Source organism: Oncorhynchus clarkii, chromosome 10 (assembly GCF_045791955.1).
Source record: "Oncorhynchus clarkii lewisi isolate Uvic-CL-2024 chromosome 10, UVic_Ocla_1.0, whole genome shotgun sequence".
Lineage (NCBI taxonomy): Eukaryota > Metazoa > Chordata > Actinopteri > Salmoniformes > Salmonidae > Oncorhynchus > Oncorhynchus clarkii.
Window position 1 is genome coordinate 33,592,675 of NC_092156.1, and position 19,360 is coordinate 33,612,034.

A 19,360-nucleotide genomic window follows, 5' to 3' on the forward strand; every position below is an offset into this window, starting at 1 on the left:
CTCAACAGTTTCCCGTGTGTATCAAGAATGGTTCACCACCCAAAGGACATCCAGCCAACTTGACACAACTGTGGGAAGAATTGGAGTCAACATAGGCCAGCATTCCTGTGGAATGCTTTCGACACCTTGTAGAGTCCATGCCAGACGAATTAATGCTATTTACAGATTTCTTATTGACATTTTCAAATGTAGGAATAATGATGGTGAGTAAACTCTTTACAAACTGTTTGTAAATGGTTTATCAAGGGAACTTAAGTAACATTGTTAGCTAATTGTCTCATTCTTAGAATGTGCTCCCCCAGTATTATAATCTAACATTTCAGAAATGTCGATGGCAGTTAATTCAACAGTGAGAAGTTAGCTTAATCAAAGTAGTTGATGGGGTTAATAAAACAGCTGTACCTCTTGATTTTAAGGGTTTGTTATTACAGTGTGTAATTACATATCAAATTACAGTGTAACAAGTATTGTAATTGATTGTAATAATTCATAGTACTCCGTTAATTAAGAACATGTAACCATTTTAAAAAAAACGTTATTTAACTAGGTAGGCCAGTTAAGAACAAGTTCTCATTTACAACTGCAACCTGGCCAAGATAAAGCAAAGCAGTGTGACAAAAAAACAACACCACAGAGTTACACATGGGATAAACAAACATACAGTCAATAACACAATAGAAAATGATATGTACAGTGTGTGCAAATGTAGTAAGATTAGGGAGGTAAGGCAATAAATAGGCCATAGTGGCGAAATAATTACAATTTAGCATTATCACTGCAGATGATGGGGTGCAAAGGAGCAAAAAATAAATAGTATGGGGATCAGGTAGTTGGGTGGGCTATTTACAGATGGGCTGTGTACAGGTGCAGTAATCGGTACGCTGCTCTGACAGCTGATGGTTAAAGTTTGTTACCATGCTTGTTTCAAATGTTCAAGTTTATGATTGCTTCTGAACACACCATGTTTCAGCCTGCACATACCACATGATAAATGTTAGCCAATTGTAAACTGACCACGTCATTGACACAACTCTGCAATAAAGGGCCCTGGAGTCTGATGTTCAGGCCCAGGTCAAGCTTTCTTTTGAAATTCATGGAAGCTTATGAGCGCTACGGAAAAAAACGGGGAGTTCGCATCAAATTTACAAAAAAATGGTTAACTCATTTAACGGAGCATTTCCAGTAAACCCAAATTTGTTCTTTGAAGTTTCCACATCATTCGTTAGGTCACGGAAAATGTTCTCATACCATAAAACTGTCCTGTCGTGCTGATGATTATAGAATGTTTGTAAAAAAACATTCACCTGGTGTTGCAGAAACGTTCCTAGAACACATGTAATCTGTTCTTTAAAGGTTATCAGAATGTTTCATTAGGTTGAGGGAACCGTCTGTTGGGAACATTGTGAGGTGTATTAATTATGAAATATATTAATTAAAACAATTAATTATGAAAAATATGAATAACATTCCACCATTGAGACCACTAATTTGACTGCAGGAAAGGGCTACAGGTTTCCAGAACATTTAATTAAGTTATGGGAGTTGTCTGTGGATGTTGCCAGAATATTCTTGTGATATTCATATAAGTTGCACAGAACATTCCCTCAATGTTGCACAATGTTCTATGATTTCCAAATAAGTCTGCATATTTCGTTCATGGGCATATTTGTTTTCGATTTATCATAATATTCCATAGTTGTTCAAGCAATATACATGATACCTTGTCTTAGAGATCCTCAGACCATTGCAAAAACTTTACATTTTTTTTAAAGTTTGACATAATATTAAATCAAATCAAGTCTAATTTGATTTGTTATACACCTGTTTAGCAGATGTTAATGCAGGTGTAGCGAAATGCTTGTGTTTCTAGCTTCAACAGTGCAGTAATATCTGACTAGTAATATCTAAAAATGTCACAACAAATACCTAATACACACAAATCTAAGTAAGGGAATGGTATTAAGAATATATAAATATATGGACGGGCAATGTCAGAGCGCCATAGACTGAGATACAGTAGATAGAATACAGTATATACATACTGATTGAGATGAGTAATGCAAGATATGTAAATATTATTAAAGAGACATTATTTAAAGTGACTAGTGTTCCATTTATTAAAGTGGCCAATGATTTCAAGTGTGTGTATGTAGGCTGCAGCCTCTCTGTGCTAGTGATGGCTATTTAACAGTCTGATGGCCTTGAGATAGAAGCTGTTTTTCAGTCTCTCGGTCCCAGCTTTGATGCACCTGTACTGACCTCGAGGTCGGAATGATGGCAAGGTGAACAGGCAGTGGCTTGGGTGGTTGTTGTCCTTGATGATCTTTCTGGTCTCCCTATGACATGGGTGCTGTAGGTGTCCTGGAGAGCAGGAAGTTTGCCCCCGGTGATGCATTGTGCAGACCTCACTACCCTCTGGAGAGCCCTGCGGTTGTGGGCGGTGCAGTTGCCGTACAAGGTGGTTATACAGCCGACAGGATGCTCTCAATTGTGCATCTGTAAAAGTTTGTGAAGGTTTTATGTGACAAGCAAAATTTACTCAACCTCTATGTGGGTGGACCATTTAAGTTTGTTGGTGATGTGTATGCCGAGGAACTTAAAACTTTCCACCTTCTCCACTGGTGTCCTGTCGATGTGGATCGGGGGGTGTTTCCTGAAGTCCACGATCATCTTTTTTGTTTTGTTGACGTTGAGTGAGAGGTTATTTTCCTGACACCACACTCCCAGGGCCATCACCTCCTCCCCGTAAGCTGTCTCATCGTTGTTGGTAATCAAGCCTACTACTGTTGTGTCATCTGCAAACTCAACTATTTAGTTGGAGGAATGCATGTCCACGCAGTCATGGGTGAACACGGTCTACAGGAGGGGGCTGAGCAGGCACCCTTGCGGGGCCTCAGTGTTGAGGATCAGCGAAGTAGAGGTGTTGTTTCCTACCTTCACCACCTGGGGACGGCCAATCAGGAAGTCCAGGACCTAATTGCACAGGGCAGGGTTCAGACACAAGGCCTCAAGCTTAATGATGAGCTTGGAGAGTACTATGGTGTTGAATGCTGAGCTGTTGTCAAATTAACAGCATTCTTACATAGGTATTCCTCTTGTCCAGATCGGATAGGGCAGTGTGCAGTGTGACAGCGATTGCATTGTCTGTGGACCTATTAGGTCAGTAAGCAAATTGGAGTGGGTCTAGGGTGACAGGTAAGGTGAAGGTGATCTGATCCTTGACTAGTCTCTCAAAGCACTTCATGATGACAGCAGGCAATAGTAATTTAGTTCAGTTACCTTTGCATTCTTGGGAACATGGACAATGGTGACCATCTTGAAGCATGTGGGGACAGCACACTGGGATAGGGAGAGATTAAATATGTCTGTAAACACACCAAACAGCTGGTCTGCGCATGCTCTGAGGATGCGGCTAGGGATGCCGTCTGGGCCGGCAACCTTGAGAGGGTTAACACGTTTAAATGTCTTACTCACGTCGGCCACGGAGAAGGAGAGCCCACAGTCCTTTGTAGCACAGTGGCACTGTGTTATCCTCAAAGCAGGCAAAGAAGGCGTTTAGCTGTATGGGAGCAAGGCGTCGTTGTCAGCGACGTAGCTGGTTTTCCTTTTGTAGACCCTGCCACATAAGTCTCATGTCTGAGCCATTGAATTGCGACTCCACTTTGTCTCTTTACTGACGTTTCGCCTGTTTGATTTCCTTGCGGAGGGAATGACCACTCTGTTTGTATTCTGCCATATTCCCAGTCCCCTTGACATGGTTAAATGCGGTGGTTCACGCTTTCAGTTTAGCGCGAATGCTGCCATCTATCCATCAATTTCTGGTTAAGATAGGTTTTAATAGTCACAGTAGGTAGAACATATCCTATGCACTGCTTGATAAACTCAGTAACCGTCTCGGTGTATATGTCAATATTATTCTCCGAAGCTACCCGGAAAATATCCCAGTCCGAGTGATCAAAACAACATTGAAGCATGGATTCCAATTGGTCAGACCAGTGGTGAATAGTCCTTACTTCCTGTTAAAGTTTCTGCCTGTAGGAAGGGAGGAGCAAAATGTAGTCGTGGTCAGATTTGCCGAAAAGAGGGCGGGGGAGGGCCTTGTACGCGAGTGCTACAATCAATATGCTGATAGAATTTAGGAAGCCTTTTCCTCAAATTTGCTTTGTTAAAATCCCCTGCTACAATAAATGCAGCCTTAGGATATATGTTTTCCAGTTTGCATAAAGTCCAGTGAAGTTCCTTGAGGGCCGTTGTGTTATCAGCTTGAGAGGGTATATACATTTGACGTTAATATCTCGTATCTCACTCCGCTATATTAGGTTTCTATCGCTCTTCTTTAGTTTATACAGGAAGTGTAGTGTCCACAGAAAGTCTTGGTGTCACTAGTACCTCGCGTCATTTACGGACCTTCTAATATAATAAAATCTAATATTCTTTAGTTTAGTTTGGTACTGCAGATACCCGGTGTCGTCACAGACCCACTACTGCTACTTAGGTGGCTCTACACCCAATTCCTACCTTCCATTTGCATAGAATACTTGGTTACCTTTAAAACATTTTTCTCTACAAAAAAATTCTAAAGATAGGTCACCGGGTAAGAATGCCCTGCTAAGGAATTTAAAATCAACACCCAAACTACACAAAAGAAATCAAATATTTCTGAATGTAGCCAAGCGTCAATTCCCCAAATGCGTGAATAAAGATTTACTGACCTCGTCTCGTAGACTGGGAAAAGCAATGTAGTTTGGATCTCGTCACCACCTCTGTCGTGCACCAGTTCACCCACTGGCCTGAAATAAACCCTCAATTCAGATGTCAGGTCTTTACCTTACGGATCCTGGATCCGTCCGTGCACGGTTCTCAGCAGTTCCTTGGGATGACAGAGGCAGATTTTGAGATCCGGCTCGAAGGACCAATTTGTCAGGAGAATTCTGTACTCCTGTTCATTTACCAATTCAATTAGGTTACCCTCAGTCTGTTATATCAGGATTTGTAAGATACTGATAGAAATGAAAACAGACAGAGGCCCAGTCTACCAAAGTTAAATGTTTATTCACAGGAATGTTCTGAAGTCAAGAATACAAATTAATTCATTTTATACTGACTCACTTCCCAGCCGACAGAGATAGTGACTTTGTCCTTGAGACGTACTCCCGTTCTCTCCCAAGTCTCTAGTCAGGTCGGCACCAAGCTCAGACAGTCTGTGTTTAGAATACCATAAAGGCATATTGTTTTACCCTAATTCTGACTAGGACTACACATTTATTGATTATGATTTCATACATTCTAGTCAATTCCATACAATTATATGTTTCAGGACGGAATATTCTAATCATTCAAATAACCTCTATGGGATCGGTGTTCCTCCACCGGGATGGTTGAGCTAACGTGCGCTAATGTGATTAGCTTGACGTTGTAAGTAACAAGAACATTTCCCAGGACATTAACATGTCTTATATGGGCAGAAAGCTCAAATTCTTGTTAATCTAACTGCACTGTCCAATTTACAGTAGCTATTACCGTCACTGGTGTAGAGAGGAGTAGGCAGGAGGCAGTCGCAGGTTTAGAACTTCTGAATTTCTTAAGCACCAGAGATCAAAGAGGGACGTGACCCAAACGCTGTTGTGCTCAAAATATATCTTCATGAACAAAAAGACACAGGGCGAACACAAAGTGTAAAATATACAGTGCACAGGAAATAGTAGGAGAGATTCCTCTCAGGAATTCAAGTAACATTTAGAATGACCAACAAAGTAAAATGGCAGAGGGAGTATGTATACATATACAGTGATAGAGTGGGGGTAACCAGGTGTGTGTAACGATGACGAGAGTCCGGGGTTGATGAGTAAAGGGCGTTTGCCAGCAGTAGGTTCGGCAGCAGCTAGAAAGCCGACGACCCCGAACACCTGAGCTGGACAGGAGGGGAAGCCAAAGCGAAGGCTGGTGTGACAATTACAGTGAAAACATTCCATGCTTTTGTTTGAGGAGAGTGCACAACCACAAAAAAAAATTTGCACGGCAACTGGTTTGATACATTCACCTCTGAAGGTACTCACATTTAATAATCTTGCTCTGATTGGTCATTCTGAGTGTCCCAGAGATAAAATGTAGCACAGTTTTGTTTGATCAAATAAATGTTTATATTCAAATGTAGGAACTGGGTTTTAAAGTTTGAACCCCTTGTTACACGGTGCGGAGCAGGTGAACCCAAATGCAGACTCAGAATCCAATGAAGCAGTAGAGAGACCCTAATCCCAGTAGCGGGGATCCAGGGCAGAAAAGCAGGACTGAGGAGATGAGGGACTGGAGACAGGTACCAGAGTCAGAGTAGACGGGACTGTACGTGAGTCTAGGGAAAACAGGCACAACAGGATAACAAAATCTATGCAGGAACAAACAGCTAGAAATGCAGAATGACTGAGTAGAGGCTACGATCTGGCAGCGTGGACGTGGCAGGGCTGAGTTGGTAGGGTTCTTGATTATGGAACAGGTTGCAGCTGGTGGGAATCTGCTCTGCTTCCAGCACACCTGTCTCCACTCACACAATCACATAGAGAGAGACAGAGAGAGAGAGAGAGAGAGAGAGAGAAAGAGAGAGAGCGCACTGGGGGAGTGGTGGCAGGTTAGGGGGGTCCAGGATGAGAAGTAGAGGGCGTGGCAGGAGCAGATGTAACACCCCTGCTGTTTCTGGCCCCACACCGTGTGAAGATTAGTGTCTTTTCTGTAGGAAGCAAATTTTCCATCATGTAGAACCTTCCTGGGAGTGTGTAAACTGAAAATGTTTTATTACCACATCATTTTGTATGTTCTCTATAGTTATGTACTTGGAAATGTATCAATTGACCAATTCGGCACATTTGCGCAGACTTGATACAACATTTTCTGATGTATTGCAACGCTTCACTGGATCGGTCTGAAACTTTGCACATACACTGCTGACATCTAGTGGCCAAAATCTAAATTGCGTCTAAACATAATTTTTTTATTATGGCCTTTCTCTTGCATTTCAAAAATGATATAACAAAAAATGTATTAAACTAATTCATGTTTTTTTGTTTGTATTTTCTTTTACCAGATCTAATGTGATATATTCTCCTACATTAATTTCACATTTCCACAAACTTCAAAGTGTTTCCTTTCAAATGGTATCAGGAATATGCATATCCTTGCTTCAGGTCCTGAGCTACAGGCAGCTAGATTTGGGTATGTCATTTTAGGCAAAAATTGAAAAAAAGGTGATCCTCATTAACATTGACCCTAGTTTACAAAGACAGCATTACTAGTGGGGCATTTCAATAGGGACAAACACGTTTTATTCACTTTTACACATTAAAAAGTATATTACAATCGAAGAGACATAATCTTGGACTGGAACATATTCTTTAACACTTTGTAAATCTCTTTGGACTGAAGCCCATAGATAATTGGGTTAAGACAAGGAGCAACCAGAGGAAATATAATGGACGCCACTTTCCTGTGATTTGACCACTGTGGGAACCGATGAAGAAAAACAATGATGAAACCTGTCATCAGCATAATGACGTATACAGCCAGGTGTGTGAAACAAGTGTTCAGGGCTTTGCTGTTCAGCGACTTGCTCTTACTCCGCACACACACCATGGTGATCCTAATGTATGTCAGAGACACACTCAAAATGGAGGCGATAAAAAGGAGCGCAGTGAAAAAGAGTCCGTATATGTCATTTATAAACACACTCTCACAGGACAGCTTGAATAACGAAGCGTTGTCACAGAAAGGATTGAAAACGTTTGACCTGCAGCGTGATAAGCGGACAGAGAGACCTATAAGGACCGCCACAAAGAGAAATGCCACACCCCAGGCAAACACACACAGTTTTACCAGCATTTTGTTGTTCATGATGGTGGCGTATCGCAAAGGGTTGCAGATGGCCATATACCTGTCAAAAGCCATGATCATTAGTATTGTATGTCCGGTCGTAGCAAACATGTGACCGCAGAACGCTTGTATGGCACACTCAACATAGGTAATATATCTTTCTGCACTTGCTTTGAAAATATCACTCAGCGCTCGAGGTATGAAGGTGGTGATACTGAGAGCATCGTTGAAAGACATGTTGCAAAGGAGGATGTACATGGGCTGGTGCAGGCTCCTCTCCATGCAGATCACCACTGCGAGGCTGATGTTGGCCACCATTGTGAAGATGTAGATAACAAGGAGGATGATGAAGGCAGGGTAGGAGGACTGGTGGGTGACGTTTAACCCCTCTAGGAGGAGAACATGTGCATTGTATGTATGGTTCTCCATCTGAGGGGCGGAGAGACCTGAAAGAGAGAAGAGAATTAATAGAAAAACACATAAGATACAGTTCCAATCAATCCAAAAATGTATTATATTTCTAATCAAATCCCGACACTGCCACCAATTTCATGTGAAACTGGAATGACTTAGTCAAAGTTAAAGAAAATGTAAATGGCTAATGAAAAAGGTGTCACATAGACGCCACTCACTTAATTTAATAAACGGCCCCTGCTACATAAACATACAGGCTTTATTCTAACATCTCATACCATTGACAGAGAGAGAGAGTGAGAAGTTATTCAACTAGATTCCTCTGTGTCCAGTTCACCCTATCTGAAACACCAGCCAGAAAAAGCAACACCACCACCTTTTATTAGGTTAGGGGTGGTATCTCTAATGCTGGGGTATGTACCGTAGGTTCGGTCACAGTACTCTGTGGGGAAACCGTTGCCAAGCAACAGGCTCTAAATTTGTCTCATCTCTCAGGTTCAGTAACTCACCTACAGTCTATAACCCTAACCCGCCAGGGTTCAACATTAACGTGCTGGCCTAGTGCCAGTATACATTATATTCTGAACTTATTCAGACCCTTTAGCTTTTTCCACATTTTGTTAGGTTACAGCCTTATTCTAAAATGTATTACATTGTTTTTTCCATCATCAATCTGGACGCATTACCCCCTAATGACAAAGCAAAAACAGTTTTTTACAAATTTTTGCTAATTTATAAAAAAAATAACACAACTGAAATTTTACATTTACAGTACTTTGTTGAAACACCTTTGGCAGCGATTACAGCCTCGAGTCTTCTTAGGTATGACGCTACAAGCTTCGCACGCCTGTATTTGGGGAGTTTCTCCCATTCTTCTCTGCAGATCCTCTCAAACTCTGTCAGGTTGGATGGGGAGAATTGCTGCACAGCTATTTTCTTAATTCTTTAATGAATTCTTTAATTCTATTTCATATATTTTCAGGTTTCTCCAGAGATGTTCGATCGGGTTCAAGTCCAGGCTCTGGCTGGGCCACTCAATGACATTCAGAGACTTGTCCCGAAGCCACTCCTGGGTTGTCTTGGCTGTCTGCTTAGTGTCGTTGTCCTGTTGGAAGGTGAACCTTCCCCCCAGTCTGAGGTCCTAAGCACTCTGGAGCAGGTGTTCATCAAGGATCTTTTTATACTTTGCTCCGTGCTTTTTGGCAATCTCCAAGCAGGCTGTCATATGCCTTTTACTGAGGAGTGGCTTCCATTTGGCCACTCTACCATAAAGGCCTGAATGGTGGAGTGCTGCAGAGATTGTTGTCCTTCTGGAAGGTTCTCACATCTCCACAGATGAACTCTAGAGCTCTGTCAGAGTGACCATCGGGTTATTGGTCACCTCCCTGATCAAGGGCCTTCTCCCCTGATTGGTCAATTTGGCCGGGTGGCCAGCTCTAGGAAGAGTCTTGGTGGTTCTAAAATTCTTCCATTTAAGAATGATGGAGGCCGCTGTGTTCTTGTGGACATTCAATGCTGCAGAAATGTTTTGGTAGCCTTCCCCAGATCTGTGACTCAACACAATCCTGTCTCTGAGCTCTACGGACAATTCCTTCGACCTCCTGGCTTGGTTTTTGCTCATACATGCACTGTCAGATGTGGGACCTTATATAGACAGGTGTGTGCACTTCCAAATTATGTTTAATCAATTGAATTTAGCACAGGTGGACTCCAATCAAGTTGTAAAAACATATCAAGGATGATCAATGGAAACAGGATGCACCTGAGCTCAATTTCTAGTCTCACAGCAAAGGGTCTGAATAGTTATGTAAATAAGGTATTTAGGATTTTTAGTTTTGAATACCTTTTCTAACATTTCTAAATACCTTTTTTCATTTTGTCATTATGGGGTATTGTGTGTAGATTGCTGAATAATTGTTTTTATTTTATCCATTTTAGAATAAGGCTTCAATGTAACAAAATGTGGAAAAAGTCAAGGGGTCTGAATACTTTCTGAAGGCGCTGTATACAGGCAGATCCAAAATTATTGGCACCCTTGATGAAGCAAAAAAGCAAAAAAAGCCTGTATTAAATAAATAATACAAATAGTGAAGTATACTGTATGCAAAAAAATTACAACTGCTCTGAGAAAAATAATATATAAAAAAGACATCAATATTCCACCATCATATTTTACCGTAGGTATGAGGTTCTTTACTGCATATGCATCCAATTTTATGCCGAACCCACCATTGGTGTACGTTGCCAAAGAGCTCTATTTCCATGTCATGTGCGGTTCCAAGCCATGTGCCATTGCCGTTAATCAAACTCCAGGCAGTGCTAGTCAGATCACATGAAAATAGATATCTTCGGCCACGTACACCAGTGGTGGGTTTGGCATTGAAAAACAGAAGCATATGCAGAAAAATATCTCACACCTACGGTAAAATATGCTGGTGGATATTTGATGTTATGAGGCTGTTTTGATTCATCTCGTCCTGTGGCCCTTGTTAAAGTCAACGGCATCATTAACTTTTACCAAGTACCAGGACATTTTAGCCAAAAACCTGGTTGACTCTGCCAGGAGGCTGACACTTAGCCGCAAGTGGATCTTCCAGCGAGACCCTAATCCCAAGCACTAATCAAAATCCACAAATAAATAGTTATTTGACCACAAAATAAACATTTTGCAATGTACATCTCAGTCTCCAGGCTTGAACCCTATTGAAAACCTGTGTTTTGAATTAAAGAGCGTAGTCCATGAGCACAAATTAAGGATATCAAGGATCTATAAAGATGCTGTATAGAGGAATGGTCTAAGATCCCTCCCAATGTGTTCAGTGTTGTTATCTTGCAAGGGGAGGGTGTCAGAGTATTGAAAAAAGGTGTCGACAGCTTTGTGACGTATTTGTAGGCATATCATTGGAAGATTGACCATAAGAGACTACATCTACCAGGTGGTCGCTTGGTGTCCTCCGTTGCAATTATTGCGTAATCTCCAGCTGCAGTATTTTTCCGTTTGCTTCTGATGAGAAACCAACTGTCACGACTGATATATTATCGAATAGATATGTGAAAAACACCTTGAGGATTGATTCTAAACAACGTTTGCCATGTTTCTGTCAATATTATGGAGCTCATTTGGAAAAAAGTTTGGCGTTGTAGTGACTGCATTTTCCGGTATCTTCCTTAGCCAAACGTGATGAACAAAACGGAGCTATTTTGCCAACACAAATAATCTTTTTGGAAAAAATTAACATTTGCTATCTAACTGAGAGTCTCGTCATTGAAATCATCCGAAGTTCTTCAAAGGTAAATTCTTTTATTTGAATGCTTTTCTTGTTTTTGTGAAAATGTTGCCTGCTGAATGCTAGGCTTAATGCTATGCTAGGCTATCAATACTCTTACACAAATGCTTGTGTAGCTTTGGTTGAAAAGCATATTTTGAAAATCTGAGATGACAGTGTTGTTAACAAAAGGCTAAGCTTGTGTTTCAATATATTTATTTCATTTCATTTGCGATTTTCATGAATAGGAAACGTTGCGTTATGGTAATGCGCTTGAGGCTATGATTACGCTCCCGGACACGGGATTGCTCGTCGCTAGAGGTTAACTCAGCCCCTATCGAATACACAGTGGGATAATGGTCATTTTGCACTTCCTAAGGCTTCCACTAGATGTCAACTGTCTTTTGAAAGTTGTTAGATGCTTCTACTATAAAGGAGGGGGGAATGAGAGGGGATTGAGTCAGAGGTCTGCCAGCAGCCACAAGCTCAGTCTCGAGCGCTCACGTGAAAGGTAGCTGCGTTCCGCTTAATTTCTGAAGACAAAGGAATTCTCCGGTTGGAACATTATTGAAGATTTATGTTAAAAACATCCTAAAGATTGATTCCATATATCGTTTGACATGTTTCTATGAACTGTAACGGAACTTTTTGGACTTTTCGTCTGAAACTAGTGAACGCACCTCATGAATGTGGATTACTGGACTGAACGCGCTAACAAAAGAAGCTATTTTGACATGAATGATGGACATCATCGAACAAAACAAACATTTATTGTGGAACTGGGATTCCTGGGAGTGCATTCTGATGAAGATCATCAAAGGTAAGTGAATATTTATAATGCTATTCTGACTAATGTTGACTCCACAACATGGAGGATATATGTATGGGCTCTGAGCGCTGTACTCAGATTATAGCATGGTGTGCTTTTTCGGTAAAGTTTTTTTTAAATCTGACACAGCAGTTGCATGAACCTGTTGCGTCGACCAAACCCGGATCCGGGATTCTATTTACAGACCTAAGCTCATTACCATAACGCAACGTTAACTATTCATGAAAATCGCAAATGAAATGAAATAAATATGCCATCTCTCAAGCTTAGCCTTTTGTAAACAACACTGTCATCTCAGATTTTCAAAATATGCTTCTCAACCATAGGAAAACAATCATTTGTGTAAAAGTGGCTAGCTAGCGTAGCATTTAGCGTTAGCATTAGCGTTAGCATCCAGCACTCAAGATTTCAACAAAAACATAAAAGCCTTCAAATAAAATAATTTACCTTTGAAGAACTTTGGATGTTTTCAATGAGGAGACTCTCAGTTAGATAGCAGATGCTCAGTGTTTCCAAAAAAGATTATTTGTGTATTAGAAATAGCTCCGTTTTGTACATCACATTTGGCTACCAAAAAAAAAACGAAAATTCAGTCCTCAAAACGCGTACTTTTTTCCAAATTAACTCCATAATATCGACTGAAAACATGGCAAACGTTGTTTAGAATCAATCCTCAAGGTGTTTTTCACATATCTCTTCAATGATATATCGTTCGTGGAAGCATGGTTTCTCCCCTCAATCAAATGGAAAAGTACAAGCAGCTGGCGTTTGCGCACCGAATTCCACGCAGGACACCAGGCGGACACTTGGAAAATGTAGTCTCTTATGGTCAATCTTCCAATGATATGCCTACAAATACGTCACAATGCTGCAAACACCTTGCGGAAACGACAGAAAGTGTAGGCTCATTCCTTGCGCAATCACAGCCATATAAGGAGACAATGGAAAACAGAGCTTCAGAGATTCTGCTCATTTCCTGCTTGACGCATCATCTTGGTTTCGCCTGTAGAATGAGTTCTGGGGCACTTACAGACAATATCTTTGCAGATTCTGAAACTTCAGAGTGTTTTCTTTCCAAAACGGTCAATAATATGCATAGTCGAGCATCTTTTCGTGACAAAATATTGCGCTTAAAACAGGAACGTTTTTTATCCAAAAATGAAATAGCGCCCCTAGAGATCCAAGAGGTTAAGGAGAAGTGTGTCACGTTCTGACCTTAGTTCCTTTGTTTTGTCTTTGTTTTAGTATGGTCAGGGCATGAGTTGGGGTGGGCAGTCTATGTTCTTTTTTCTATGATTTGGGATTTCTGTGTTTGGCCTGGTATGGTTCTCAATCAGAGGCAGCTGTCAATCGTTGTCCCTGATTGAGAACCATACTTAGGTAGCCTGTTTTCACCCTTGAGTTGTGGGTGATTGTTTCCTATTTTCTGTGTCGTTGTTATTTTGTATTTTTCTGTGTTCTATTAAAAGTATCATGAACACTTTCCACGTGTTCCTTACCACACCATTGGTCCTCCGATCCTTCCTACTACTCCTCGTCAGAGGAGGAAGAAGACTGCGACAGAATCACCCACCACAACCGGACCAAGCAGCGTGGTACCCAGGAGCAGCGGGTTCAAGACTCCTGGACTTGGGAGGAGATCTTGGATGGCAAGGGACCCTGGGTACAGCCGGGAGAATATCGCCGCAGCATTATGAGGAGCTAATATGGCAGCGCGTCTGGGACAAGAGGCAGCGCCAAAAAATGTATTGGGGGGGGACACAGGGAGTGTGGCTAAGTCAGGTAGGAGACCTGAGCCATCTCCCCATGCTTACCGTGGAAAGAGGTGGACCGGGCAGGCACCGTGTTATGCCGTGAGACGCACAGGTCCCCGGTGCGCAGGCACAGCCCGGTGCGTTACATAGCAGCGCCTCGTATCGGCCGGGCTAGAGTGGGCATCGAGCCAGGAGCCATGAAGCCGGCTCAGCGCATCTGGTCTTCAATGCGTCTCCTCGGGCCGGGGTACATAGCAGCAGCCCTACGCATGGTGTCCCTGGTTCGCCGGCACAGCATAGTGCGGTCTATTCCTCCTCGCCGCACTGGCCTGGCTACGGGGAGCATCCAGCCAGGTAGGGTTGTGCAGGCTCGGTGCTCGAGACCTCCAGTGCGCCTCCACGGTCCGGTCTATCCGGTGCCTCCTCCACACACCAGGCCTCTGGTGGCAGCCCCCCGCACCAGGCTGTCTCTCCTTCTCCTCCCTACAGGTACTGTCCAGCGCTGCCAGAGTCTCCCATCTGTCCTGAGCTGCTAGAGTCTCCCGTCTGTCCTGAGCTGCCAGAGTCGCCCGTCTGTCCTGAGCTGCCAGAGTCTCTCATCTGTCCTGAGCTGCCAAAGTCTCCCGTCTGTCCTGAGCTGCCAGAGTCTCCCGTCTGTCCTGAGCTGCCAGAGTCGCCCATCTGTCCTGAGCTGCCAGAGTCGCCCGTCTGTCCTGAGCTGCCAGAGTCGCCCGTCTGTCCTGAGCTGCCAGAGTCGCCCGTCTGTCCTGAGCTGCCAGAGTCTCCCGTCTGTCCTGAGCTGCCAGAGTTGCCCGTCTGTCCTGAGTTGCCAGAGTCGCCCGTCTGTCCTGAGCAACCAGAGTCGCCCGTCTGTCAGGAGCTGCCAGAGCCGCCCGCCAGTCAGGAGTTTCCAGAGCCGCCCGCCAGTCAGGAGCTGCCAGAGCCGCCGGTCAGTCAGGAGCTGCCAGAGACGCCTGTCAGTCAGGAGCTGCCAGAGCCGTCCGTTACTCCGGTGCTGCCGAAATCGCCCTTCACTCCGGAGCTGCCGGAATCGCCCGTCACTCCGGCGCTGCCGGAATCGCCCTTCACTCCAGAGCTGCCGGAGTCTCCCGCCTGTCCGGTGCTGCCGGAATCTCCCATCCATTCGGGACCCGTTGCTAGGGTCCCCAGTCCGAGGTCGGCGGCGAGGGTCGCCGCTCTAAATAGGCCACGGAGGAGGGTTAACTTCTTATGGTATAGGGGGCAGCATTTTCACTTTTTGATAAATAGTGTGCCCAATTTCAACTTCCTGCTACTCATGCCAAGAATATAAGATATGCATATTATTAGTAGATTTGGATAGAAAACACTCTGAAATTTCTAAAACTGTTTGGATCATGTCTGTGAGTATAACATAACTTATGTAGCGGGCAAAACCCCGAGGACTAACCGTTCAGATTCTTCTTTTTTTTTAGGTCTCTGTCTGTTCACTGATCTCTCATTGGGAAACGATATTTCTTAGGAACTTGTTTTCAGTTCCTACTGCTTCCACTGGATGTCACCAGTCTTTGGAATTTGGTTGAGGATATTCATTTGTGCAATGAAGAAGTACGGCCATCTAGGAACTGCGTAACACTGTTGAGAGTTGCGCAAGACTTGAAAAGTAGCTTGGTTTGTTGTCTTCCTGTATTGAACACAGATAGACCCATCTTCAATTTGATCGATTATTAACGTTTAAAAATACCTAAAGTTGTATTACAAAAGTAGTTTGAAATGTTTTGGCAAAGTTTACAGGCAACTTTTGAAATATTTTGTAGTGACGTTGCGCAATTTGGAAGCTTTTTTTTCTTGCCAAATAAATTGACATTTTGGATATATATGGACGGAATTAATCGAACAAAAGGACCAATTGTGATGTTTATGGGACATATTGGAGTGCCAACAAAAGAACCTCGTCAAAGGTAAGGCATGTTGTATATTTTATTTTTGCGTTTTGTGTAGCGCCTGCAGGGTTGAAATATGCTACCCTCTTTGTTTACTGTTGTGCTAACATCAGATAATAGCTTCTTATGCTTTCGCCGAAAAGCCTTTTTAAAATCTGACATGTTGGCTGGATTCACAACGAGTGTAGCTTTAACTTAGTATCTTACATGTGTGATTTAATGAAAGTTAGATTTTTATATAAATTTATTTGAATTTGCCGCGCTGCATTTTCCCTGGCTTTTGGCCAAGTGGGACGCAAGTGTACCCAATACCATACGAAGTTAAGAGGCGGACAAAGACTATGATAGAGTGGGGTCCACGTTCCGCGCCAGAGCCGCCACCGCGGACAGACGCCCACCCAGACCCTCCCCTATAGGTTCAGGTTTTGCGGCCGGAGTCCGCACCTTTGGGGCGGGGGGTACTGTCACGTTCTGACCTTAGTTCCTTTGTTTTGTCTTCGTTTTAGTATGGTCAGGGCGTGAGTTGGGGTCGGCAGTCTATGTTCTTTTTTCTATGATTTGGGATTTCTGTGTTTGGCCTGGTATGGTTCTCAGTCAGAGGCAGCTGTCAATCGTTGTCCCTGATTGAGAACCATACTTAGGTAGCCTGTTTTCACCCTTGAGTTGTGGGTGATTGTTTCCTATTTTCTGTGTCTGTGTGTTCCACACAGAACTGTTTTGGTTTTTGTTATTTCACGTTGTTATTTTATATTTTTCTGTGTTCTATTAAAAGTATCATGAACACTTACCACGCTGTGCATTGTTCCTCCGATCCTTCCTACTACTCCTCGTCAGAGAAGGAAGAAGACTGCTACAAAGTGTATCTATAATTCCGTGCATAGTAGATGTATCTTTTATCAATGTTTATTATAAGTATTTCTGTGAATTGATGTGGCTCTCTACAAAATCACCGGATGTTTTTGGAACTACTGAACGTAATGCACCAATGTAAACTCAGATTTATGGATATAAATATGAACTTTACCGAACAAAATATACATATATTGTGTAACATGAAGTCCTATGAGTGTCATCTGATGAAGATCATCAAAGGTTAGTGATTCAGTTTATCTATATTTCTGCTTTTTGTGACTCCTCTCTTTGGTTGGAAAATGGCTGAATGCTTTCTGTGACTAGTTGCTGACCTAACATGTTGTGCTTTCGCGGAAAAGCGTTTTTGAAATCGAACACTGTGGTTGGATTAACGAGAAGTTTAAATGGTGTGAAATACTTCCATGTTTGAGGAATGTTAACCTGTTAGAGCTCTAGGGGCGCTATTTCATTTTTGGATAAAAAACGTTCCCGTTTTAAGCGCGATATTTTGTCACGAAAAGATGCTCGACTATGCATATTCTTGACAGTTTTGGAAAGAACACACTCTGAAGTTTCAGAATCTGCAAAGATTTTGTCTGTAAGTGCCCCAGAACTCATTCTACAGGCGAAACCAAGATGATGCATCACCCAGGAATTAGCAGAATTTCTGAAGCTCTGTTTTCCATTCTCTCCTTATATGGCTGTGATTGCGCAACGAATGAGCCTACACTTTCTGTCGTTCGCCCAAGGTCTTAGCAGCATTGTGACGTATTTGTAGGCATATCATTGGAAGATTGACCATAAGAGACTACATTTTCCAAGTGTCCGCCTGGTGTCCTGCGTCGAATTCGGTGCGCAATTGCCAGCTGCTTCTACTTTACCATTTGAGTCAGGGGAGAAAGCATGTGTCCAAGAACGATGTATCAATGAAGAGATATGTGAAAAACACCTTGATGATTGATTCTAAACAACGTTTGCCATGTTTTCAGTCGATATTATGGAGTTAATTTGGAAAAAAGTACGCGTTTTGAGGACTGAATTTTCAGATTTTTTTTGGTAGCCAAATGTGATGTATAAAACGGAGCTATTTCTAATACACAAGGAATCTTTTTGGAAAAACTGAGCATCTGCTATCTAACTGAGAGTATCCTCATTGAAAACATCAGAAGTTCTTCAAAGGTAAATGATTTTATTTGAAGGCTTTTATGTTTTTGTTAATGTTGCGTGCTGGATGCTAACGCTAATGCTAACGCTAAATGCTAACGCGAAATGCTAACGCTAGCTAGCTACTTTTACACAAATGATTGTTTTCCTATGGTTGAGAAGCATATTTTGAAAATCTGAGATGACAGTGTTGTTTACAAAAGGCTAAGCTTGAGAGATGGCATATTTATTTTATTTCATTTGCGATTTTCATAAATAGTTAACGTTGTGTTATGCTAATGAGCTTGCTGATAGATTTACACAATCCTGGATACAGGGGTTTTTTCATAGCTAAACGTGACGCAGAAAACGGAGCGATTTGTCCTAAACAAATAATCTTTCAGGAAAAACTGAACATTTGCTATCTGAGAGTCTCCTCATTGAAAACATCTGAAGTTCTTCAAAGGTAAATGATTTTATTTGAATGCTTTTCTGTTTTTTTGTGTAAATGTTGCCAGCTGAATGCTAATGCTAAATGCTACGTTAGCCATCAATACTGTTACACAAATGCTTGTTTTGCAATGGTTGAGAAGCATATTTTGAAAATCTGAGATGACAGTGTTGTTAACAAAAGGCTAAGCTTGAGAGCTAGCATATTTATTTCATTTCATTTGCGATTTTCATGAATAGTTAACGTTGCGTTATGGTAATGAGCTTGAGTCTGTATTCACGATCCCGGATCCGGGATGGGGAGATCAGAGAGGTTAATTATGGGATTTCTGTTGTTTTGAATTTGGTGCCCTGCAGTTTCACTGGCTGTTGAGAGGTGGTATGCTCACGTCCCGAACGATCCCAGAGAGGTTAAATGTTTTGGTCACGCTGGCTGCAGTGAAGGAGAGCCTGCAGGTTTTGGTAGCAGACCGTGTCAGTGGCACTGTATTGTCCTCAAAGCGAGCAAAGAAGTAGTTTAGTTTGTCTGGGAGTAAGACATCGTGGTCCGCGACGAGGCTGGTTTTCTTTTTGTAGTCCATGATTGACTGTAGACCCTGCCACATACCTCTCGTGTCTGAGCCGTTGAATTGCGACTCTACTTTGTCTCTATACTGACGCTTAGCTTGTTTGATTGCCTTGTGGAGGGAATAGCTACACTGTTTGTATTCGTTTCCGGTCGCCTTGCCCTGATTAAAAGCAGTGGTACGCGCTTTCAGTTTTGTGTGAATGCTGCCATCAATCCATGGTTTCTGGTTGGGGAAGGTTTTAATAGTCGCTGTGGGTACAACATCACCGATGCACTTGCTAATAAACTCACTCACCGAATCAGCA

The 19,360-nt window shown here is 42.5% G+C and overlaps 1 protein-coding gene across 1 annotated transcript; it reads right to left on the reverse strand.

Annotated features, from left to right (window-relative positions):
* Positions 1-7,341: 7,341 nt before the first annotated feature.
* LOC139419513 (olfactory receptor-like protein COR4) lies at positions 7,342-8,286 on the reverse strand. Its single transcript, XM_071169472.1, has one exon. It carries the CDS (start codon positions 8,284-8,286, stop codon positions 7,342-7,344), a length of 945 nt encoding a protein of 314 aa, XP_071025573.1.
* Between the last annotated feature and the right edge of the window lie 11,074 nt (positions 8,287-19,360).

What these genes read in the sequence shown, in the direction of transcription:
- LOC139419513 (XM_071169472.1), bottom strand. Translation starts at nt 8,286, where the DNA reads ATGGAGAACCATACATACAATGCACATGTTCTCCTCCTAGAGGGGTTA.